At 40.9% G+C, this 26,027-nt stretch overlaps 1 protein-coding gene across 25 annotated transcripts in view; it reads right to left on the reverse strand.

Annotated features, from left to right (window-relative positions):
* Positions 1 to 1,318: 1,318 nt before the first annotated feature.
* Positions 1,319 to 26,027, reverse strand: part of madd (MAP-kinase activating death domain) — a 47,156-nt gene continuing 22,447 nt past the window's right edge. For 7 of the 25 annotated variants that reach the window (XM_025900603.1, XM_025900696.1, XM_025900653.1 and 4 more), the window contains 21 exons: positions 22,788 to 22,896; positions 22,451 to 22,637; positions 21,453 to 21,603; positions 20,930 to 21,133; positions 19,500 to 19,550; positions 18,054 to 18,157; positions 17,723 to 17,806; positions 16,656 to 16,814; positions 16,171 to 16,291; positions 14,913 to 14,975; positions 13,916 to 14,036; positions 13,630 to 13,735; positions 13,392 to 13,502; positions 13,200 to 13,307; positions 12,156 to 12,320; positions 11,997 to 12,069; positions 11,544 to 11,650; positions 8,122 to 8,130; positions 7,520 to 7,589; positions 4,958 to 5,004; positions 1,319 to 3,680 (listed from right to left, as the gene is read on the reverse strand). In XM_025900603.1, coding sequence (XP_025756388.1) covers positions 3,567 to 3,680; positions 4,958 to 5,004; positions 7,520 to 7,589; positions 8,122 to 8,130; positions 11,544 to 11,650; positions 11,997 to 12,069; positions 12,156 to 12,320; positions 13,200 to 13,307; positions 13,392 to 13,502; positions 13,630 to 13,735; positions 13,916 to 14,036; positions 14,913 to 14,975; positions 16,171 to 16,291; positions 16,656 to 16,814; positions 17,723 to 17,806; positions 18,054 to 18,157; positions 19,500 to 19,550; positions 20,930 to 21,133; positions 21,453 to 21,603; positions 22,451 to 22,637; positions 22,788 to 22,896 — 2,264 coding nt within the window. In that variant the 3' untranslated portion in view covers positions 1,319 to 3,566. The remainder of the gene's footprint in view (positions 3,681 to 4,957; positions 5,005 to 7,519; positions 7,590 to 8,121; positions 8,131 to 11,543; positions 11,651 to 11,996; positions 12,070 to 12,155; positions 12,321 to 13,199; positions 13,308 to 13,391; positions 13,503 to 13,629; positions 13,736 to 13,915; positions 14,037 to 14,912; positions 14,976 to 16,170; positions 16,292 to 16,655; positions 16,815 to 17,722; positions 17,807 to 18,053; positions 18,158 to 19,499; positions 19,551 to 20,929; positions 21,134 to 21,452; positions 21,604 to 22,450; positions 22,638 to 22,787; positions 22,897 to 26,027) is intronic. The other 18 variants (XM_025900713.1, XM_025900897.1, XM_013274730.3 and 15 more) reach the window with 10 other exon arrangements.

Raw genomic sequence — 26,027 nt, forward strand, 5'->3', positions numbered from 1 at the left:
CTATTCAGCTGCTTGTTAGTGCAAATATCTAATCAGCCAGTAAATGCATGTAGGTGTGTAGACACGGTCAAGATGACCTGTTGCAGTTCAAACTGAGCATCAAAATAACAGGAAAAAGGTGATTTAAGTGACTTTGACCGTGCCATGGTTGTTGGTTTGATCTGAGCAAACATCTCTAGGGTTTACAGAGGATGGTTGTAAAAACAAAGTAGCAGTGAGCAGCAGTTCTCTGGATGAAAATGTCTTGTTGATGACAGAAGAATGGACCGACTGCTTCAGAGTGATAGAGGCAATAGTGACTTAAACTAGTACCCTTCATAACCAAAGAATGCACAAAACAGCACTGAAGACCACACCAGGTACCAATTTTCTCAGCTGACAGGAAACCGAGGCTACAACTTGCACCACTTGAAGACTGGGAAAGAGTTGCAATATTCAACATGGATGAGAAGCTGACAAATCTGCAGCAACTGAGTGATGCCATCAGGTCAACATGAACCAGAATCTCTGATGAGCGTTTCCAGCACCTTGTTGATTCTGTGAAGGCAGCTCTGAAGGAATAAGGGGGGTCCACCCCGTAGTAGTAAGCTGTACCTAACAAATTGTCCAATGAGTATTCTCTTGCTTTTCTCCTTCATTCACACACACAGAGCTTTTCCTGTCTTTGAGCACCTATCACACACACTCCAATGGATGTATCAGGAGCACTATGGGGTTCAGTATCTTGACTAAGCACTTTTTGACACAGCCTTTAGGAGCTAAAGATCAAACCACTAACCTTCCAAATTGGTGGACAACCCACTTTACTTCCTGAACAGCTGTCATGGCAACCACCACTCTGATTAGGTTACTTTGAGCAGCAGTTCTTTGGTGCTTTTTGTGATGAATATAAACCGATCGAGTCCCCATAAGCAGTTTGAGATTTATTCAGTAGCTGCCCCGCTCACCCGCTGCTGTTAGTAGAAAAAGATCTGTACTGTGATGAGACATGCGTACAGGTGATGGTTCGTTCTCTGGCAGCCCAGATGGGATGTTTTGCATTCTCCTGCAGACTTTATGCTGGCATTTTTGTGGCGTTCGCATCTTTGTTACTCAGCCACTGTTTGCAGCTCTGTGGACCCATCACACGCACAATGTAGAAGAAAAATCAATCATAATCAATGGATGAAAACACTTCTTTTGCTTCTGTTTTAAAGAAGCAAAGGTCTTCATTTGCTTCTTTAAAACAGTATGAACTTATTTTTTTAAGAAAAGGTTTCAGCAACTAGCGCCACCTGTTGGCACTTCCCTTGTTCACAGGATGACGAGCACACAGAGCTTCGTTTGGGACATCTTTATTATATTGCCAAAGCTGTACATATTTTATAAATACTTTTTGAATACTGGAATAGTTACACCTTCCATCTCATTTCATTTTTCCTTCTCTTTACAGCTATCAGATTTCACAGCAACAGAGATGAGTTGTAATAATCCAGTTTAAAAAAAAAAAAAAAGTTAACTCAAGCAGAAAATTCTCAGATCAGTTTTGCAGATGCTTCAGATCAAGTTCTGTCATTTATTAACAGCATCTTCTCCACACTCGGATTTCCTTTTGCACAGTTAAATTCCTTAAAAATACAAGCATGTCAGGATCAAAATAACATCTTCCAGCCTTACAGCTGTACTGATATATTGCTGATCTGGAGAAAAGTGTTCACCACATTCACACACGCGAACCACAAAAACACTCACACGCACTCTCACTGTGAAAGTAAACGAGCCAGCGATGGGACCAGACACGACATTAAGACTCGATCGTCTCCTTGGAGATCAGGTGACCACAGATGGCATCTTCAGCGCGTCTGAAGGGTCAGTCGCAGGAGGAAGAACTGCTGCTGTGGGTTTGGTGGCTTATTTCTCATTTCTCCACACCCCATCAGTCGGTTATGCAGCTCCTACACTGGTTTCGGCTTCTCTAGTGAATGTTTGTGTTTTCAGTCGCGCAGGAATAATTCCAGCATGGATGTTACACTGTTACTAAAAATTCCTTGTTTTCCCCACTACTTTTTATTGGTGTTTCATTAAGTACCAGCGTGTAGCTCCAGTGTTTGTACCACAAATATGGGAATATCTACAATTATATCTCTAAATTATCACCGAACACTGAATGTTTTAATGACTCACATACTTATATTTATGGTCATGTGAAGAAAAAAAATAGCAGGAAGTTTTGAAACATCCGTTGTTTAAAGTGGGCACACAAACAGCTCACATGTGTACCATCAAAGACATTTTGCACTGCCTCTAGTAGCTCATTATCCATGCAGCCTTTGCCTACAATTAAAAGCTGTGAGAAGACGGTGACATTTACCGCGGCATCCCCGCCGCCTGCTGTGACATCACTGATTGGGGTGGGGTTTGCAACACCCACAGAGAGTGACACAGCAGCAGTCCTTTGCACCGACTGACCTGTGATCACCTTTTAAAACTAAATGCTCGTGTCACACTGAAGTCGTAATATTCAATCGATCGATGTGTACTATAGAAAAACAAACTCGTTCTTACATTCGTCACCCTGTGAAAGCCAGTTCACTCGAGAAAACCTGGCTCTGGCAATGGCTAACTACTTATTAAGTATTGCACATCTAGCAAATTAACATTTGTAACATTTTGTTTTCCAGAAATGTACAGTCAATATATGTATATATTAAATAAATACTATATATAGAAATATATATAATATTTATTTGTCATCCTTATAGTAACATGCAGTTGATAACAGCAGACCACAGACGAGAAATTTTACAGTAGAACTAGAACAGTAATTGAGCCGGGTGGGCCGGGCTAGGGCAAGAGTACACATCTGAGAACACTCACAGTATTTTAGGGTTCAAACACCATAACGAAGCGTTTACATGCGGTGCTCTGGTGCAGTATACAGTAGCATTTTCAGCATGGAACATCCCGCACTACACGATGGTCTCTGGTTGCTGGACCAACTTGGACAGACTGGACCTTTACAGTAACCACATATCACAGAATAAGTCATACAGTCATATGGAGACGGGCAGGAGAGGGGAGGAAGCTATGCTGTACGTCGAGGCTGTGCGCGGGACCTGCAAGCACTCAATGCCTCGGGGTTGGGGGGGGGGGGGGGGGGGGGGGGGGGGGGGGTGATGGGTGGTGGAGCCCTCACATCATATACGAGTAAAAACTGTTGGATCCTGCTAGCAGGAACAAGGAGCAAAACTTTCACCGGGAGCAGAAGAGCTCTGGGGGGAGCAACCTTTCCAGAGTAATGGAGCGGGCAAACATTTAGCTAGTTAGGAAAGAACATCTGGGCAACAGCGGTGAAGAGCTGGAAGTATTTACATGACATCACAGACCAAACATGTCTACACAATTGGATCTAAAAAGGGTCTCGGGTTTGTATATACACAGGAGGAGAGCGCGGGAGTTGTGTGCTTAGAGTGAAGTTGGGGATTGTCGAGTCTGTGGTTTTAGGAGCCGAGATGCCATTTTCAAGTAGAGAGAGGCACGCCGGGGATGAGGGAGAGAGGGAAGGGGAGGAGAGCGTGAGGTGTAGACTAGCTAGGAAGGGGTCTCGGTGACAGCATCTTGGGTTTTCCTTCCGCCTCCTTCCCCTTCACTGCCGCCACGTACGAGAAAAGGCAGAGGACCGAGTAACAGATCTGATGTGCCTGCAGAGGAGGAACAAACATGAGGAAGTGAGAGGGAACCACCTGCGTGCAGTTATTAATAATACAAGGAACAAAGCTGGATAAGAGGCTCCTCTCAGTCTATATACTGTGGGGTATTTCAAGGCACTCTGTCAATCATTTGCCACTAATGATGGTACGATGCGCTTTCTACAAATACTTCAGTTTTATTTGTGCTACGGGAGCTGGCATCGTGACACACGTTCCTGCCGCTGGCTGATGGCAGGAAACCACTAATCAGTGTAGCAACTTAATGAGCAGTTCAAAAAAAAAAGAAGTACAAAATCTTTAAATGTCCTGCACTTCTTTAATAAGAAGCACTATCTGACCTGAAGGCTCATCATCCTATAGTCTTACTTGAGTTGTGGGGAAATGTGTCACTTTTTTACTAACTAGCAAAGCAAAATTGACACATTATCAAGAAATGTCATCGTGTGATTTTACAACTGCTAAAACATCGTTATGAGGTGATGTCACTCTGCTGTTTACCTCTTGAACAGTGGTTAAAATGTAATTTTCTTATGTTAAAATAACCTGTCCCATACTATAAAATTAAGAAAAACTCTAATCAACACAGAGCCACCAAGGCAGGTCTTTCACTTGTGTCAGCATACTGTCAAAGTGAAATGGAAACCAAAGGCGTTTTCAGACCAGAGCTCTACAGACGCCCTGAGGGTAAGTGCCCCCTGGGGAGCTCGCCCTGAGAACTACGTTCACCTTCAGGGCTTTTTCCTCTTTGCATTTGCACCACCAGAGTGCACACTGATATGATGTAACGTCCAACTGCATGCCACAATTCCTGATATATTCACTGTGAAAACTCTGAACCTCATGGTACTTTCTTCTCTCACATATAACTTTAATAAAGGCTGGATTTTACTGTCAGCCCATTTCTCTCTATTTTGTTCCATTTTTAGAGTTAACTGTTCTGCTCTGAGACCAATCACCGTACATTCACATCACTCAAAGGCCGCTCTTGTGCTGGAGAGTACATACCCTGCAGCGGAAACTCGAGTCCACAAAAAATCTTCTATAAACTTTGAGAGTTCCTGCTTCATGTGGTGCAGACGCACAGAAAAAAGTCAGTTCTTTGACTCCAAGAGTTCTAAGAACTATGAAATGAACTCTGGTCTGAAAGCAGCTTAAGTTAGGCGCCTTTATTTAAGGAACATTTCTGCTGTGTCCATCTTTTCACTGGCATTCAACAGTCACATGAATATATGTATTCATGATTTGAGATAAAGGAAGAGAGGACTCACCATCGGGGTCTTGTACTTGTGGATCACCACTTCTTTAGTTTCAGGAACTACGCCGGTGCAAGAGACAAAACAGAGAATTCAAAGGCAGCAGAAACCTCAATGAGTTCATGTTTGAGAGCTTTTGGGAGGGGGGCGGGTGGGTGGTTATAGGGTTGGACTTTCAACAAGGTGTAAAATGAGATGTGGGCCAAGAAAAGTTCACCATAAAGGTCAATTAAAGCTCAGATTGAGGGGCAGAAGGGGCTGTCTACTTTAAGCTTAGATAAAATTCAATTGTGAAATCCTGCTCATGTTGTGTTTCCTTATTGTGACTAATGAACTGATCAAATGTTCTCTTTGTCTTCAAATAAGAAAGCAAAATGTTAAATTTGAGCTTGGGTTGGTTGGTGAGACATTCATGGCCCACATGATGAACAAATACGAGCACAAATGTCATAACAAGAGGGTTTGTGACCAAGAAGGCCGCAAAGTTCATATATGAAAAAACAAACAATAAAAAGGACGACCTCCCCAACCCCTTCCAGCCAGTGAACTCAAAGTTAAACATCACAGAAGAGTCAATACAAGAGGCCAAAATCCTTCGACCCAGGACCACGTCGCTGTCCATGGGGCAGGCTGACTTTTCATTAGTAACTGAACCCATAGCAGAGATGGAAAGGCTGAGATCTGGACAGGTGAAGGGGCTGGGAAATCCTCAACCCCCACAAACTAACTGTCCCACCTAAGATCTCCGCTTGCTGAGATACAGATGGTCAGAGAGTGATGACCACGTGAGTGATGGAGTCTGGGGTGATCTCCGAAATGAATCAGAAGCAAGTGATGGAAGAAGCAGAGGAAAAATTAGCAGTACAGAAAAGGGGAAAGAGAGGAGGGGGGGGAGAAAAAAAATCTATGAAAAGGACGGAGTGAGGAAATATTCTGCACAGGTTTAGTTTCAATAAGAAAGGAGAAAGGTGACGACACTTTACCTGCTGGAGAATGAAGGTTTTCATAGTGGCAAAGATGAGGGCAACATTACAAAAGCAGCACAGAGACACGACAGTAACCCAGCCAGGCGCTCGACGTCTGAGCAAGTTTGAGAGCTACAGCTACTGCTCACCTTTCAGTCAGACATTTGCATTTTCCATGAAACTTAACAGGAACTCACTAACTGTGTGACGCATCTCAGTTCTGACACAATCCTCATACTTGAGCTGTACTTTCAGCTGCTCCCTGAAGTAGGGGGTCGCACAGCGGATGGATCAGCGTGACTGATTTGGCACAGAGTTTAGACCAGATGCCCTTCGTGACGCAACCCTCCCATTCATCTGGCACTACGAGTACACTAGCTTGTGACCCCCTGAGGCTGGGTCTGTGTCTCCTCCGTAGGCAAACGTGTTAGCCACTACACCATCCTACTAATGAGGCTAAACGTCTTCCTCTTCATGTATCAGGCACGATGCAGTATTGACCGCTTTTAAAGACATTCAGACTCTGCTGCTCTCTTCCCTCAGGCTGACTCAACATGGAACAGTTTAAACCAGGCCAAACAAATAAATGGTTTAAGATCTGAAAAAGGTTAAAGTCTTATTGAAAAGGTGGCAGCTTGAACTCTAGTAACAACTTATCCAATTCAGGGCTAGAACACATCACTGTTGTCATGGAGGACAGGCTGCCATTTAGCTACGAGGGGACTAGTGTTACTTGAGAGATTTTATTCTATTTATGGCTTTTGTCAACAAATGAAAACCATAATATGAGCAAAATGCCCTTCATGCTTACCCATTTTCAAGCATTATAAGCTTTGATTCTTTCGTTTCTGGAAAATCAGTTAATATGATGCTTTCATTTCTAATATTCGAGTGGCACCATTAAAGGGGACCTTGTCCTTATTTTCTGCTGTGTGTGTATATATGTTAATACTACAGTGGTGGATTCTCATTTGAAATATGTGCAATATTTTAAATATATAGAGCCAAAATCACATGATTCAGACTAGTTTGAGAGCAAATATCTTTATACTGTGAGCAGAGCCACTCTACTCCCACGCTGTCCAAACCTTCTGTTTGTGGGTAGCAGCAAATCACAGAAAGCTGGCTTAAAGTAAATAGGAAGTGTGCTAAAATGAGACTAAAGTACTTGCATCATAATCTAGTATAAGATCAATGAGGATTACAAAATGTTTGAAAGCTGCTCTATTAGACTGCAAACATAAAAATATGGAATTGGAAACAAGCAGAACAGGTGCCCTTTGAGTCACACATCTACACAAACTGGTACAGCTATTTATGACACACATTTCAGCCTTCCTTCTCTACACTGTGCACACCATTTCTCACAAACTTTGTCCTTTTATTACCTTGCTCTAAACCTCAACACTTGCATGTGACTAAGCGCAAACCACACCCTCGAAATAATACATGACTCACTTAATCGCCTGCAGACGTCAGTGTCTCAATGCTCCCGAGGAGAGCGGCTATCCAATTTAGTGAACCCTTATTAGCTTTCATCAATACGTTTGCCGTGAAGCTGAGTTACTGCCGTGCCGAGTACAGGCCTAGAATCAATAGATGGTGTAATTACCAAATTCCTCCAGGACAAAGACTCCCTTCACTGTATTGCACTTTTTAATGTGACTCAGCTCTATGAAAACCTAAAAACAAACAAAAAACAAAACAAAACAAGACAGAACATTATTAACTCAACAACACTGGATGGTGAACACGTCATATTTAAAGAATTAGCCATGTTTAAACTTGTTTTATTCAGTGTGAAAGGTCAAAATAAAACGGCTACACATGGAATGCAAGCTTTGAACGGCTAAGAAAGGAAAAGAAAAAGCACACTATGAGAAGTTTCCATGATCAAACGCATACATGGGCAATGAGGAGAAGCTCAACGCTGATTCAACGTGGCTCATCAATGAAATGAATCAGAACTGGGACAGTTTTGTCATATTTGGTGTAAACAGCAAAGATACTTAAAAAAAAATGTTTTCTTTATGCTCAAAGATGGAATATGGCCCATATGATGCATACATGGAAGTTCCATATAAAATGTAGACAAGGACACAAAATTAGAGTTGCCATACAGCTACAACAGGAAAGAAAAGAAAAGGTAGAGAAAACAAAAGGAACCGAATAAGATGTAACTGCTAATAAGCAAACACAGCAGAGGTTGTGTACCTTCCGCTCCTTGCAGGGGGAGAGAGCATGGGAGAGAAATGGTTTGGATTATTATCGGACAGAAGAGCACAAACACTCGACGACACTCTGAGAGGGCACTGTCCACAGGAGCCTCGCACAGATTCAAATCAAAAATCTAGCTAAGTGGTTACAAGAGCCAATATGATCTGAAGAAAAAAAAATCCATCACCAGAGGACTCAGCCCCCAAAAAACTGCTAGGAAATAGTAAAGAAAAAAAAGAAGACGACAAAAAAGAAAAGAAAAAAAAGAGAAGACTAGAGGTTTGACTAAGGTATTAAGAACTGGATTCACCTCTGTTTTCCTGGACTTTAAACATCTCAGTTCCCCCCCAGAGCCCTCCATGCCTCCTCCTCCAGCAACAAGGGCTGGCACCAACGCCACTTGCTCACACAGCAGAACAAATAAATGAGGGTAGTTACTGATGGACAATAAATCCCACTATGTGCCTCCTCTGATACATCTCACTGCAGAGGGACCCAACAAGGCGGACGCTCGCTACACTGCTGCACTTAGTTTTCAGTTAGTCTGTTTGACCCCAACATGATCTATGAGGACGTTTATTGAGCTGATGCAAATACTGTGCATGGAAATTTTTAATATCATGTTGTATTAGGGATTAGTAATAGTGGTCTGTTGAAATATGACAGAGCTACTGGAATTATATACTACTAGTTTGATATTTTCAGTCATATTAGTTGGAAAAACAAAAAAAACAAAAAAACAAAACCAAAACAAAACTATGAAAATAGACATGATTGTTAGTTTTGACAATGGACTGTATTTAAAAGATGGAAGAAGCCTTTAGGCTTTAAAATACCAAGATGGTCATTTTGATTTCCTGGCATTTCAAAAGTCATGTGGCTCTGTTTAAAAACAAAAAAAACTCCAAAACTATCAAGTTTTCCAAAAATAGGGTTACTCAGCATATAGATTTTTTTGCACAATGTACTGAATAATATGAGGGGAGTACATATATATTAAAAACTACCACTTATACCCAGAATCTGAGTAATTTTGAACCCCACAGCTCAATATTAGCACACCTGGCTGTGTAGCAAAACAAAGTTTACACACATTTTGATGTGAAAGCTGCTACACCATGAGCCAAAGCTAGCTAGATGTGATTGATGGATAAAAATCACTATCCCTATAAACACATACAGACTGAAGAAGATGAATAATTACTGCAGGACTGAATGGGTCGTTGATGGGATGTTGAGCAGAGGTACTGCAAGTCAGAGCAGGGTAGTGTACGACTGTGCAGAGCACGGGGGAACCGTAGCTGAACTGAGTCAGGAGTGTGGAGAACGGGTAATTGGAAGGGTTTCAGGCCTGAGAAGGAGAGTTGGGGAGGTGAAGGGTGGCAGACTGATGTGGAGCAGTGTGGACGATGAAGGAGGTTAATTAGGTTCTAGTGTCAAACCTGCAGTCTTTCTAATGGCCACCAGGGGCTGTTTCCTCTGGCTGCAAAACCAAGTCTGATTATGTAAAAGTTAAGTGGAAAACAGTCCCATTTCTCACTTGATCTATGATCTCATATATTTTCTGATTACTTTATCGTCTCAATTGTTCGTTTCAGTTCTTATTTAACACAAAATTAAACTTATTTTGCTCATTAGTGTCCCATAAAGTATTAAAGCAGGCTATGATTTAAGGTGCCTGTCAGTTCCTTGGTTGGATCTACTCGTCATGTCTGGTTTCAAAGAAATCAAGATGGCAAGGGCCAAAATGTTCAAGTCGACACTTCATAAACAGGGTCTACAATATCACAGTGGCTATATCCGTCTTTAATATACAGTCTATGATTGCTGACCAGCCAAACATTTACACATATATATGTATCTACAGTCAATAGTTTGGATACACTAGGTTGTTTCTTTATTTTTGGTTATTTTCCACATTTTATCTCTACTGTGATTTGTGAATAATTACTGTATAGTTATTCACTGACCTACAGTAAGTTGAGCTCGTGTTGCTATGGTACTATGCTGTCCACCAAATATGTGTATCTTGGGTATACCTTACTTTTCTACTACATCATTGTTTAAGATCAATCATCAATAGGTCACTGAGAGGAAAACTAAATCATAATCTTTTTTCTTGTTTAGACTAAATTTTAAGATATTTACATTTTCCAAAACACTTGGGAGTTTCAAAGAGTTTAATGTTGTGTAATTTTGCATCAGTTTTTTATTATATTCTGTTAATGAGAAATATGCATGCCCTCACTATGTCCAAAATTTTGACTGGTATTGTATTGGGCACCATCATGAATTAAAACTAAATAGATCAAAGTTCCTCACTTTGAGTACTGATATACAGTATTATCCCAAAAACTTGGGTTTGGGCATTTTGATTCCAATTATTCACAACATCCATTTTTCCAACAAAATATAACAAGGTACAATTAAGACTTTTGCATAATACTGCAGTGCATGTAATTAAAATGGGAGAAATTTATGCGGTAACAGAAAAATTATAAGCGCCAAGTTTCATTTCAGTTTTTTGGGGGAGAAAGTGGGTCCAATTACACGTCTCTGCAGTGTGATGGACCGTCCAAATTACCCAGAACACGGTTGCTGCAGAATTTTTTAAAAGGAGAAAAAAAAACAAAAAAAAAAACAAAAAAAAAAAAACGCAGGACCTTTGGTGAACTGATGTCAGTTTAAAGATAGTGGGTATCTAATGATGAACACTTCTTCCCCTAATTTGTATTATTCAGCATAGTTCAATCAGAGCTACACATTTTAAATGAACCTGTGGAAACACAGCACCCAACTATTGCTACTGCTCAGACATGAAGACAACACATGAAGATGTTCAAGGGGTCCAAACTTAAAATCAAAGGTTGCTATAAAATAGCCAATTATTAATGAAAAGTCTTTTCTCAAGGTCATCCGTCTTACCACTGTTGAACGTCTCTCTTACACACACACACACGAACAGATTAACATCTCCTCCCACACAGTAACTCAACATGAAGTCTGAGCACCACAGATGTCAAAAGAAACTTGTGTGGAAGGACGGGTTCATTTTTTGGCAAAGGCATGCACACAAATAAACTCTCTCACACACACACAAACAAAAACAAAACAAAACAAAACAGTGAAACTGAGGGGGGGAGCAAATCCAAAAAAAGCAAAAGCACAAACAGGAATTCTTCCTCTATGGGAAAAACAACAGGTATGAGTAGATGCCAATCAAATGTGTTGTAAAGATTTTCTTAGTGATAGAGGAAGACGTCACACGATGAAAGGAAATGATTCAGAGGCAAACACGAGAGACGAGCGGAGTGTGGACAGAAGGACGATGAAGTCTGAACCATCATGAGTGATTCTACATTCTCATGCCCTTCTGTGAGATGAGACACAGTTTCTTTGCAGTAGAACTGGTCTCTTACCTGGCTGTGCATGAATTTAAGGTTGATTCCCTCCAGTGTGACCTGCAGTAGTCCACCTTCACCAGTCTTCATGTCCTGGACGGGGAACTCTCCGCCCAGTTCGGGACCTGAAGGATGGACACAGGAACAGGAATGTCTGAAAGCTTGTCACGTTCTTCTTACCTTACACAGACTGAAAGTACTTGGAAATTTCAATACTGCAGCAGTGCTTTATTAAACTTTAGGTCTGTCCATGTTTTATGTTATTATCAACATATATAGGTAATAATATCTATGCAATACTGACTGCTCTAAAATATTTAATTATTGAAAATAAAATACTATTTCTGCAATACTCTTAACACTCCTACTCAACAATCAAACTCTCAAAAGAAACAATGTCCATGTTAAAGAGAATAATGAATGAAATAAAATGCAAAAAGGAGCCCGTGGTTGCTCTAGCTCACTCCATACCTGGTTTAATGCTTTGCTGTCTTGCTGCAGCTCTTTCCATACTGTCTTTAACACAGTAGTAGAGTTCACGACACTGGAAAGCAATCAGAAAGTTATTTGATTTCAGGATCTTCTTAAGTCAATTTAACACAAGAGATGCAGACACAAGAAGCCTCTGACCTTTTTGGTATAGAACTTATTCAGCTGCGTCTCTTGGCCGTTGCGTCTCCAGAGACACAGCACCTTGGTCTTGGGGCAGTAGGTCATGTTGATGAGTTTCTCATACCACCAGCGTTCATAAACGGTACCAATGTTGCTGCGCAGGACTATGCAGTCATCGCAAACCTGGAACAATAAAGCACAAGTAAAATAAGCACACTCGTTCTATGTTCAGGAAAGTTTCAGACACTCAGACCATTTGATATTTTACAAAAAATATCCTTTGCTACAACCTTTGCGTTATGCTACAGGCACACTGGTGAAAACAGTGGTTTAAGACCACAGCATGACCTAAAATTACTGCGACTGTGTGTAATGTGGCTCCAATCTCATCTATGAGATGGTTACTTCAAAGACAGGGACTAAGTCTGCAACCACTCATGGTTGCCATCTTCAAAGCAACTTTAGTGCGCCAATTTGGCAATGAGATGGACTCAATCTGCTATTGGTTGGAGGCCAAGTCGGCAGTTACACGAACTCCATTTATAATAATGTGAAAATTACAATTCTTTTGCTGTTTGCATACACAGAAATGCACATCATCTACTTACATTTAGAGTCTAGCCAGAACCTCAGCCATCAGAAATTACTTCACAAATAGTGACACAGTTGCTGCAGTACAGCACTTTAACTGCAAAATAACATAGGCACTCTGCAAACTTGCTTTTATCTAGGACTATAACTAGAATACAACCAGTGTGACAGTTGAGTCCCCTGCTGGAAAGAGATACACAATCTGTCTGAGTTTGATACAATCAGACCAAGTCAGAAAATGATTGTTTGGAGATCAGTTGTTCCCAACAGGCAACCTGCGCAATTGCCTTGGGATTGAAAGTGCTTGTCCGGAGGTTGAAAGCAGTTACGTGCTCAACCTGTGAGCAAAAAGTTACAACTAGTAATCAATCTGATAATCTGGATAACCACAAATTCTTCCTAGTCACAAGCAGATTGCCCTCCTATTTTTACTCTAGTGTGACCGAGTCATAAAATGAAGACTTTGCATACCTCCATGAAAAAGATGTCTCCTGTAGTATCAGTGCCAGCATGAACAACAAATGTTTGTTTCTTGATGTGACGGCTTCCGCTGGGCCTGATGGACAGCTCTCGGCCGTTCTGCAAATGTAGTTCAGCACATATTTCATCAAAAAAATGAACTAAAGTTGAACTGGGTGAAATAAAACGAATACAAATTTTTACCATTTGAGCCAGTTTGTCAAGTATCTCGTTGATCTCTTGGCTATACGTGAGGCCGATGTGGGACTTGCCCATCAGGCGCCTCACTTTCTTCCTGATGTCATTTTTGTTCACCTACATGAAAACAAACAAACAAACACAAAAATCAAAGGTTGAGATATTCACAGGGAAACAAAAATTTGTGTATATTAACAAACAGTTTTACTGTGCTTTGAATGAACTGACAAACAGCACTCCGTACTTTCATCATTAGCATGTATGCAATCATGTTGTGCAGCAGGGTGGACAAAAGTCTGTCTTCATCATCCTCCAGGCGCTTACGGTCATGTTCTCCCAGTGACAGGTATCTATGTTGACATGCAACACAGAAGAACTTATTCACTGTCCACGATGAGTTTCATGGAGTACATATGAAAAAGGTGATGCAGCATAGTGAAAAAACCAAGACCGAGAAAAGAAAAAAAAAAAAGCATATGAAAATTAACATAAATCACAATGGCTGAACTAAAACAATGGCCATGTGGAACCTTTCGATCATCTCCTGAGGTCCTTGGTCCATGCCCATGCCCTCACGCTCCAACATAACAGCATCTAAGAAGGCATCCTCCCAGAACTGCACCTGGTCCCAAAGTGTGGAGCGCTCCTTACCTAGAAACATCAAGAAGACCGATGAAGCTCCCAAAATTTGAAAATCTTCTTTGTCTGCACCTGGGCTGGTAACATATTAACACAAACTACACCACATGCAGCCACAAGTGCAAGCTCTTTCAAAGACTTACATACATTTCTATAACCGGAAAAAATATGCGTGTATCAGGGTCTGATACATGCTGGTCGTTAACACCACTTACACACAATAAGGTTTATTGGAACATTTGGATGATCATAATTAAGCGCACATCAAAACAGGTCCAATGAAAACTAAACCAAAATGGTTTAGTTAAAACACACACACACACACAGCAGGTACAGTGTTGTCTGCTGCGGCTTTTAAGTGCCGTTTTTGTAACCTTTCCAAAATAACAAGTTAGTGGAGCTTCCCCCCCCCCTTTAGCCTCAAATTAGTTGCTTTCACTTTCCATTACATCATTTTTTCTCATCCCTATTACAATGTGGTAATTGGTCACTAGGAATCTTGACATTTAACAGTATCACTCACCAGCTGGTTGTTTGAGTGTGTTCAGCTGGTAATTACATCTCTAACAGCACTTAAAGGTAACACTCATCCAGTGTGCAAACCCATGAAATGTTAGGCTGTTAGGTTAAAATGAAAGTTAGAGGGAAAATGTTTGTGAAGAGAAAAATCAAAGAAACATTAACTAAAAGCTCCTAGTTTAACTGTGATCTTCCTGTGAGACATCTTCCTATTGCTCACATGCTCTACCCCTCTGTATGTTTAACACAGATGTGCAAGGAAAAAAGAAAACCCCACAGAGATTAAACACAGAGCTAGCTGGGGTGAACCGTGGATACGCTCCACAAACACAAAGGAATTAAAGGGCAAAGGCAAGAGATCAGCCCTACTTAGTGAAAAGGTTTCCATGGCAGCATCCTCTAGTTGATCCCAAACGGAGCTCTTATCACGGCCTGGAAGAATTCCCCATGAGGAGCAGCAGGAGGGAAAAAAAGCAGCAAAAGCAGGAGGGGGTTAGGTGAAGAGGTGAGTAGGTTTAATGGCAACAACAAGAGCGGAGCGAGTCGAAACCCACACGAGAGGAACAAAAACAAGGAGAAACGGACAAAGCAAGCCCAGATATTCACAGAACAGAGCTTGGCTTGTTATTTTATAAACAGCACTCAAGGAGATGAGCCACTGTCTTAAGTTCTTACTTTAGTTTGACATTCTGTTTTGTTACACAGAGTCACAGTTAGATGCTATTTTTTCTGCTGTTGCAAATTATAGTCATTCAGAAAAAGTCAGACTCACTCAGGGGTGTTAATTCATCAGCAAAGAAAATTAGTCATTTGCACAGGTTAGGAAGGAGTGACATATTAAAGGAAAAACCTGGCAGAGAATAAAGCATTTCTATCTTATTAATGGGAGCGATCAAAGATGACAATTGTTCCAGCTATAAGGCCTATAGCTGGCCTCACAATTAGAAATATCTGTATATGCTTTGATATAAAGTCACCAAAATCTTAACCAAATGTATATCTATGGAGTTTTTGGACTCCATTGAGTCCAAAGTCAACAGCACTCTGAACCACTCTGAAAGCATCAAATGAGGGAATGTTTTTTGGAGCAGTGATGTCTGGGCCTTCAGTAGAGTTTCAGACACATGGAGAATCAATGGAGAACACTGAAACTGTTATGCTGGCATGTAGTGGGCTACTACTATTATTACAGTTATCTTTACAGTTTATTTTATTTTTTAGACAAAACAGCTTTTAACCTTTAGCTGTAGTTTACTGGTTTGTAGCATTTAACATTGCATAATCCTAAGTCATCACATGTCTGACTTCTGCTTTGCTCTATTATAAGCAACTCCCAAATTAGTGAAAGTTCATTGTGATTACATTAACTGGCAAACCAAATTAGGAAGTTGCGTAAGTTAAAGCAAGTAAGGGGTAACTGAAAGTGCTGCCGTCTTTACTTTAGTGGAAGCACCAATTTTAAGTTGTTAGCACAGCAACAAAGAACAATCTGCGGAAGCAGAAGAGAAGAAATCCAAGTTTGTTTGTTTGGTTCTTTTAGAAACATAGGAAAGAAAGTTTTTACCAAGCATCAGCTGTTGGAGCAAACTGTAAGAGAAAGCCTTAGAACAAGAGAGCAGGAGCCTACCCAGCAGGCCTTCGAAAAGGTAAATCCTCATACTGGTGTCCTCAATGGGCTGTGCAGGCAGCCCCTTTGCCAAGACAGGTAAATGATCTTTTACACCAGGTTTCAGAGTGTGGGTCTTCCCCTTTGGAAACAAGACAAAGTGAACCAGAAGCTATTGCAATCACCCGAAATATGTACACAAATGTGCAAATATAGAAAACTAGCTTAAATTAATTTACATTCTTTGACACCATTTGAGCTTTAATGCAACACAAACACTGAAGTGCTGGAAGGCGTAGGTTTCCTTTGTTTAATCTTAGTTAAAGAAACAAAACAAACTATTTTCCACTTCAACTTTTTCAGGTTTTAACCTCTACTGGTAAAGTAACTGAACTGCAACTGAACCTTGAAATCCCACCAAGGTCCAGTACCTTTTGTGAAGCTTTCACTTATTTTAACTTGTGAAGTCATTAACACATTTCCCCAACAGTGAGTCCTTTACTTACAAACACTGAGCTGGTGGCTGGGTTGGTTTCAATCTCGCTGTCAGACAGAGTCCCCCTGGACTGAGTTAAATGAGGGGCGGTTCTCCCGCCAAGGCCATCGCCTGCTGTGCTGCTCAGATCACTGTCAGCTCCAAGAGTCTCTCCAGAGCTATTGCTTATCTACAAAGTAAAAACCAAGGTGTAAGAACAATACAGAAGTGGGGAAAGTTTATTCTTGGGAGTATTTACTTACTAAAAAACATTAAAAAAAAAAAAAAAGAAGCACAGTATAACTGCTTAAACAGTTATACAGCATATTCCTCATCTTAACCCAGCACTACACCACATTCAGTCATGAAGTTCATCCAATGATTCAGTAGTTTTAAAAACCACCTTTAGCAGATATACCTTGAAATAATGTTTTTTTTTTCTGTGTAATTTTATCAACCTCTCACACTGTGGAAGAATTTTGGCCACAACACACTTCTTTACTCTGATACTGCTGTTTCTGTTCATTGAGGTTTATGTGCATTTCTCCTATGCACAGCTCTCATAAGGACCCACCACATCATTTCAATCATAGTCAGGTGTGGGCTTCAACTGGTCCATTGCAACGTCTTAATTCTTTTCTTTTTCAGCTGTTCTGCTGTAGATTCACTGCTGTGCTTGGGATCATTGTCCTGCTGCCCTACAAGATTTAGCTGTAGAAACAATAGCCTCAGATTTGACTCTATGGTATTCAGTGACTGTGAGGTGCCCATTTTTATTCTTCTTAACATCACTGATGACTACATGTTTTTAAATGGTTGCACTCTTTGAGAATGACATCTGCATCATTTTTATATAATTACTTTTCTTCATGGAGAGGCTGAAAACTCATCATCTAAAGACATTTGGCATTTTCAGTCTTCACTAAATCTATAACCTAGCAACAGCAACGTCACAGCCCTCAGAGGACTGGTTTGTTTGATTACAGCTAACAATATGCTAACACATACCACCCACAATTCTTGCTTTTTTTTTAAATTACTTTGTAGGTGGAATAAACAGAAATTTAGTGACTAATATCTGAGTTGGCCATGCCCTACCACTGTGCTGGCCTCTGAGTCCTGGCTGGTGCTCCTTGTCAGGATCGGTGGCTCTGAGCTTGCTACAGATTCGGTGTCACTCTTCTGTAACCCAGAAGAAAAAAAACAATACAGTGGTATTTTTATATGTAATGGTATTTTTAAGGGAAGCAGTTTTATGACATTTAAGGAGCAACATCAAAAATTGAATACTGCAAGAATTACAGGCTCTAGCAAAAACATAGACAAAGACTGGGGAATTAGATTGAACTATTAAGCTTTTATTTTTTAAACCTAGTTTAATCTTCTCTCTGCTTCACACAGGTTTTCGCACAGTGCTGCATATACAAACCTGAGATCCAGATGTTACACTCAGGCCACTATCAGCACTGATTTGGGATTTCTTCTCCTCTGCATCTGTCACCTGGGGGCGCTGCTGCTTTGCTCCTTCTGACCCTGCAAAATAGGCATGATTATAAGCACATTTTCATGAAGACAACTACTCTGCCTTCTTACCTTATTCAGAGCCGCCTCACTCAAAGCCAGCACAGCACAGCGACACTGACGCTACATCCATCTGAAGTGCCAAAGCCTCAATTTAAACACTGCGTTGCACTTGTGCACAGCAAAGCATACAGTATAACACTAGCTTATCAAATACGTTTGGTATCAAAGACTTGGTGCCTTAACCTGACTCTAGCTGAAAAATACAGTAAGAATCAAAAAATTAATAATTACTGAATCTTAAAAAAAAGTTCTCTAATTATTTTATTTTTATCTTTCCATATAAAATACTGGTGTTATAATGAAAAAAAAAAAAAAAAACAGCTTAAGTTGTTCAAGACCAGACAGAGAAAAGACAGAAGGGGCAAGCAGAGTGCAGTAAAATTGGGAAAAAGTTACAAATGAAAACAAAACTGCCAGAGCGTGTGACATTACGTCTCAGTCAATGCTGCAAATGTGGCCCAAGTTACACCAAAAACAGACACAGGCAGTTAGGCATGCAGACAAACTGATGGACGGTAAAGGAGACATTTTCTGTTTCAAGTGTGATTTGCAATTTGTTCCGTCACCTCCACAGGTGCAGATGGTGACAAGTACATCCTGACCCTTCTTTGTTCCTTTTCCTTTTTCCCCCCTGGGATTTTGTGACATTTAACTTTTCTAACATTTCATAAGGCTTTTAAGTGTACCTGTGAAATACTGGCTGCAAATACACAGTTTACAGCAAGCCACTTGAAACTGGAAAGAATACAGTTAAAAGAGGAGGACAGGGCAGCAGGTATTCATATCTGTTCATCGTAATGCATGTTTGCAAGGAAAAGAAACACACTGGTAAAACAAAATTACATATTGCTGGAGCTAAAGCCAGTAACTAAAATGAAATTCCCATTTTTTTAAAATTTTTTTTTTTAAATGTCAAGTAAGTTCCACAAGATTTTGGAAACAGCCTCTATTAAACACAGCATGGCATATTTGAAAATAAAAGTCTTTCTTTTCCCTAACAGTATTATATTTGTGTAAAATGCTTTAACCTTAATTATGTTATAGGAAAAAAAAGAAACAGCCTGATACATATCTTATTTGTAATTTAGAATAAAAGTAAGAGTAAAATCAAGACCTGTGTGACTATATTTCTTGGGTTATTCTCCTTCATTTCTTTTTTATTTATTCATGTATAAAAGATCCTGGTAAGTTTGAAAAGGTAGACAGAAGGTGGCAGGAAAAAAAGGTCAGCAGCTGAACACCCTAATCTTTTTCTTGTTGGTTTTTTTTTGGTGTGTGAAAAGTCTCTTACTCTGTTGTTTTTCCATAGCTTTTTGCTTATCCTGGTGCTTGCTCCACAATTCTACCCAAGATGCATTGCAAGCAAGGAGAGAAAGACAGAGAGAGAGTCAGAGAGCTGGTTGAAAAGGCATGTATGGTGGATGAGCATTAAAATCAAAAGCAAAACAAAGTAAGCATTGAGAATCTGTCACTATTGACGGGAGGTATTTTGTAATGTTTGCATGTAGCTCTGCTTAAATCTGGAAAATTTTAAAAAAATAGAAAAAGAACTGCTATTTTGTTACATTAAATCCATCGTGTGTAACAGCTACTAAGGGAACATTACAACACACCCGTAGTTCCTGGCACAAAGTCCTGGAGAGCCACACAGTGACGTCAGAATGAGCTTTTGCTCTAATTACAGGCCACTGATTTGCATTTATTGCATTTGTCTGGCTCTCCAGAGCACAAGTAAGACAGCGAGAGAGAGAGATCAGGAGATAGAAAGAGAGCGAGTGAGAGAGAGATGGTTGATTTGGAAAAGAGCATGGGATGGGGTTGAGAGGCCGATTAGCCAGCATGTGAAATGGAGCAGTTGCAGAAGCCAGGATGCAAGTCTCACAGCTTTCTGTAGAATTGAAGGTGCAGCTTCTAACAAGAAGAGAAGGGGGTGCGGGTAGGAGAGGCGTCAGGGTGGTTTAGCTGAGAAAGTCCCCTGTATACAGACCCAGAATAACTTTTGGAAATTGAAATCCTAAAGAGATTATTAAGGATTTTTCCAATTACTTCCATCTGGACCAATAGAAAAGCTTCTTAGGTGACATTTGCATTCTTACTGGGACTGTTTACTGGGGAGTGATTCTTCCACCCTCCATGCTGAGAGCAAAGGGAGCTGCTATTTTCTACAGCACGCCTTGCAGAAAACCTGCAGTGAGGGCAGTCTCGACTACTGATGCGCATACCTCTGGTTTCCCTCATCCACTACTGCAGATTTACGTATTGGAAGACCAAAACAATGACATGCATTCAAGGTGCCGAGAGGCTAACGACAGAACTCTGGGAAGGAGGCAAACAGGGGCACAGATGTTTAAGGGAAGGGAGACAAGCACACGCAGTCCAGGCTGAAAGACAGGGACATATTCCAGACACTTTGCAAGGCTTTCATCATGTCTGCAACCAAGGCCTCGTTCTGAATTTGAATTTTGAAAATCATTTAAGCAGAAGATTATTGTTATTATTGTTGTTTTGTTTTTTAGTTTGGCTGCCCACTCCTGCGATTATTTTTAGTCAAAATGTGTGGAATATTATTGCCCTGCAAGAATCGGAGTCTGGGACAAGTGAGGGGATCTTTCTTTGAGACGGCTGGAGGAGGGGAGGGAGACTGGTATTAAGGGTGATGAGCTTGTAGGGGGAGGGGATTTTTACAGTGCACATGCAACCGGGCTGGAGTGGTGTACACACCAATCGAGGCAATAAAGTTCTCCTCATTCAGACTCCGGGTATCAAAATGGCGGGCTCCTTTGCCCGTTGTGTGGTGTGGCAGCTGCAGGTGGGGAATATTCAGAAGGCCCTGAGGTCTGGCAGTCTCCATACGACCAGAAGGACTCTCTTTACTCCCTGGGCTGCCAGCACTGTCTGTGGGGCTTCGCTTGCGCTTTTCTGGGTCTACCGAGTTACGGAAATTAAGGGGCCAAAAACAGAGGTCATCAAAATTACAGAAAAACAAAATAAGCGGAGGGTTAAACTGGGAATTGATTAAAAGTAAGAAAAATCACACTTTTAGTGCTTCGAAGTCTAACATGCAACACAAAGCTTAATATAAACAGTGCAAAGACGGACAAGTGTTAGTAGCACAGGCTCGCTGCCGTTACACTCCTCAGCACAAAGAATCTTAAACAAGCTGAGAAAAGTTAAAAAAAAAAAAAAAAAAAAATCCTCTAACTCACTCATTTCCACTCTTCCGTGTTAAACGCATGAGACATACCTTTGGTTTGATAATGTGTACGTGCTATTTCCAGCAGGCTGAATACACTGGCCATTCCCCCGAGGCCTGCATTAGTGTAGGAGTGCTCCAGACTGGAAACGGTGCACTTCAAGATGTCCAACATGCCTTTGTACACCTTCCTGTTCACCTCCTGGAAACAAATCACAGTAACATGGTTTCTACTGAAAAACTGAATAGAAAAATACAAACAAGCTTCCATAGTCAAAGACTATTATATCATTTCAAAACCTTAGACAAGTCTCAGTTATTAAAGGCAAACAATACTTTGAGCAAGTCCCATATTGAAACACTTCATATATAATCATATATAATCTCATGGAATTATTATTCCAATAGTTATATTCTGAAAATTAAAAAAACCCAAAAGTTCACTGTTCTTCTAAGTGTTTATCCACAACAAAAAGATGCAGGATAAGTTGCTCTCGAAAATCTTGTGTGATGGAAGCAGCTGCAGGAAGCCAACAGTGTGACCATCACTCAAACTCAAAGAGTACCAACCAGGGATGGGAGGAGAGGGCAGAAAGTATACCATAACGTTATACATTAATGTATTTATACATTATGGGGGGCTAGGACTCTTATTGAAAAGCTGTTCTTTTGTCACTTTTTGCAGTGATTATGTTTCAAACGAAATAACGACCGCTAGTGAAAAAGGAGAAGAAATCCTACAGCCAAGCACTTTTACCAGATAAGTGCTTTGACATGCTGCAGAGTGGTGGAACTGTGGTTAGCTTATTTTGTTGCATCTGTATATGCAAAAGCCTGGCAGGTTGACATCAAACACAGCAGAGCCTTAGAATACTGTTTCGGAACTTCCTTCTATATTGTTCTGGCTCAATACTGGACCAATTCCAAATGTTTCTGTCCAGATTAATCATTTAGACCAAACAAAATGGGAAAATATAGCCCAGGTTTAAAAATACTCGTGGTACAGGCAAGCGCTGTCATGGAGTAATGAATAAGAACAAAGATCTCACCACATCCCGAATGATCTCCTGCCTGGCATCTTCCTCCGACTGGACGGCTCTGTTCAGCTTACTCAGCACAAACACACGAAGCTGCTCGTTCTCCAACAGGCGGCGCACCTTTTTCATATTGAGCCAGCCGACTCCCTGACCATCCAGAACACTCTGCACTACTTCCTTAAGGAACTGCTGGTTCTCACTGAATGGACATAACACAGGTTCAGTCACACTAAACACAGCAATTACACAACAATTAAAATGCATCCAATCTGTAGCCTTTAGCTTAACAAATACAAAAGAATTAAGAAATACTTGCAAATCTAAGCTTTAATCTAAAATAGTTTACTACCTCGTGTTGTTTACCCGGCCCTGAGGAGAGGGCGATTCTCTTTTCACAGTCGGACTGTGTTTGATCACTGAAGACTTCTGGTCAACAAGTGCTCGAGGTGCGCGTGCGCCTGGAAGAACAACCGCGACAATTATGTTTCTAAAACGTCACAAAATAATAACACACTTAAACTACAAACTACTAGCTCGCTACACAGAGGAGCACTGGATTAGACTCACACAAGGGCACTTGCTAACCAGGAATTGTAATCCAGGGGGGGGAAGGAAAAGAAAAAAGAAAAAAAAAGAAAAAAAAAAAAACAGCTTTCAAATCAGATTTTTATAAGATTCAACATCAGATAGGAAAGAAAGCAGTTTACATCACTTTGTGAAGAGGACAAACACTGAAGGTTATCTACTGCTGAACACACAAATTACTGGCGTTGCTAGAGTCTATTATTACAACAGGAGAAGTGAAGGACAAATCAAACAGGGACATGGTGCAGACACTCTTCTTCTCTCGCTCTCTACACACAAACACACACAGGAGTCCTAATGGTGCTCTTGGTGGTGGCATCACACATTAGCAGAATAGTGATTTGAGGTCAGTGGGAGGACAGTGTGTAGCAAAACTACATCAGTGATAACATGCATGAAGGAAAATAAAGACGTGAGTCGATGGATACCACAATGCAGTAGATGTTGGGGCTGTGGCAATCATTTTATCATTGTACTATAAAATGATCAAAAAAATGATTCAAGTCCAAGTATTGCAATTTCCAAACCATTTTTTAAACCTTTACCTAACTGTGTGTGCTACATTTAAGAAATCTAAACGCTGTTACACATTCAGCCATTTCAGACAAAAATAACTTCCACTGATCTGATATTTTATTATTGTTTTTCTATTCCAGCTACACCGTGTTGACTCAAACTACACGTTTCAAACAGCCTTTCCTAATAGAACCCGCTCCTTCTACAATTCACCCTGTATGTGCCAGCGTTATTGCTAAATGCTAATGTGCGACACACCTGTTTCGTTATGTCAGTTAACAAGTCCAGTAAAAATTATTCAAACACAACAGACGCATTCTCAACAACACCAATCAAAAAAAGGATTAAATGGAGCTATTTCACTATAAATGTAACATAGAAATAACAAAAAATAGGCATAACTGGAGGAAGCCTGACATTGTGTTCAGTCTGGTGGCCCAGTTCTAAAATTGATCAAAGGTTCCTTTCATTTGCTGACAGAGCATGCTGGTTCAGACACAGAAACTCTGCTTTGACTCATCTGCAACTAAAATGGCCAGTCATGCTGTGGCAGCAATAACCAACAATATGAAAGGATGCTGTCCATTATAACCACACATATAAACATAACACACTGGAGCACATCAAGCTTCAGCAGTTTTTAAGGCTGGGTTGGGTGAGGAGGATCCCCCTAAAAGTAGGGGATGGAAATCTTCCTTTTTTCTTTCATCACAAGCTGGTTTACTTCCACTTTTATATGGCAGTGGGGATCTATTGTTTATTTCTGTTGTTGAAGTTTTATTGGAGATCAATGCTGCGACTGCACAAGAAGAATTTTTCAGCATGCTTTAGTCTGAAAACCAATAACTCATAGCTGTTCTTTCGGTTTTCCTTATGATTTATTGTGGAAGGGATGGCAACTGAAGCAGCACTTGAAACACACGGGCAATTTTCGAGTATGATGAATGTTGCTGCAGGAAGAGGGTGGAGACTGCATATGGACTGTATCCACTGTAGATATGAACAGATAAGTCTGAGGCCAAATGAAAAGAAGCTTGTTGGTAACAAACCACAGGAAACTCAGTTGAGTCTCTGGATAGAGAAGCTTTCATAATTTTTTGTTTGTGGCTTCTTACAGAAGCTAGAAAACAGGGGTCAAAGGCTTGGAAGACCTGAGTAAAAACAAATGGAAGTGAGATCCATCTGCAAACCACTCTGAAGCCTGGAAATAATAACATACAACTGTAAAGCAGGTCAGGGTACAATCATTGGTCAGATTTTTGCACTGACTGAGCCAGGTGGAATAACAAATTCTGTCAATAAATCAGAAACACTGATTCATGATGATAAAAATGAAATAAATCTGTAAAAATATAACAGGCATAATTTTAAGACATGATTTAGAGTTAAGAGATTTTGTGTGGATCAGGTGACAGAGTTGGTTGCCCCACCATTGTCAAAGGAATCAGTGGGTTCTCATTCCTAGCATTCGTTTCAATCTCTCCCCATGCGATGCACCTCCCTGTCTATTCCTGAGAAGCTTTTCTCATTACACATATCCTGATTGGCTGGTGACTGCAAAGTACACCCTGCATAGAGCTCTACTGCACAATCATTATTCAAACACCTCTTCTTGTTTCGCCATATATTATAGGGTAGCCAGCTTATCCATCCATAGGCAGGTGGTGCTTAGCCAACTTCTCCATCACCAGGCACTAACTGCCTTTTTGCTTCACCTCACCCTGAGCATGAGTCTTTACCGTAGGCTGGGACATCCCACCATTTAGCTAAGCTAGTTTCTTTGTACAGTTTAGTATGCCAGCTAACACATGCTGTCCTCTTTGTCAGCACTGTGCTTTGTCAGACAGACTAACAACAGAACAAACCAGAGTGGCCACAGACCATTTGTACCATATGCTTTGCACTTTGCCTCTCATCAGAGGGAGGCCACTTTTGCCTCCCTCTGATGAGATCTCTGTAGGCAGACGGGCCATCCCTTGAAAGCCAGCAGACTGCAAACATGCTAACCCTGCTGGACCATAACTACTGCTTTACCTGGCCACAGCCAGCATGCCGACAGATGATGGAAACAAGAAAGGAGCCGGGGAAACCATACCACATGCTGGCACCAGCTGTGGCTCACAGGTGCCAAAGGTAGACCTAATGCAATTGGATTATGAGGAAGATGATAAAGACAGCTAGGAGCTCTTCATATGGCAGTGAGGACGAAGCAGTGAGGACGAAGATGAAACTTTCTTCCCCTCCACTCAGGCCGCCAAGCTCAACACTTGTGACGACTTCCAGGGGGGACAAGTAGACCCCATCAGCCTCCCCCACTCCCAGCATAGATACGAAGAACATTTGGAAACAAGTTCCATCTAGGCCGACTATACCTTGTCCCAATGTAGTAACAGAAACCACCAGATCAAGCTAAAAAATTAAGAAATTGTCCCAGGCCACCAGCATGGCAAAAAACAATGTTTCCTCCACGTCGCTGCTCACAAAGCAG

The sequence above is a fragment of the Oreochromis niloticus genome, linkage group LG1 (assembly GCF_001858045.2).
Source record: "Oreochromis niloticus isolate F11D_XX linkage group LG1, O_niloticus_UMD_NMBU, whole genome shotgun sequence".
NCBI lineage: Eukaryota > Metazoa > Chordata > Actinopteri > Cichliformes > Cichlidae > Oreochromis > Oreochromis niloticus.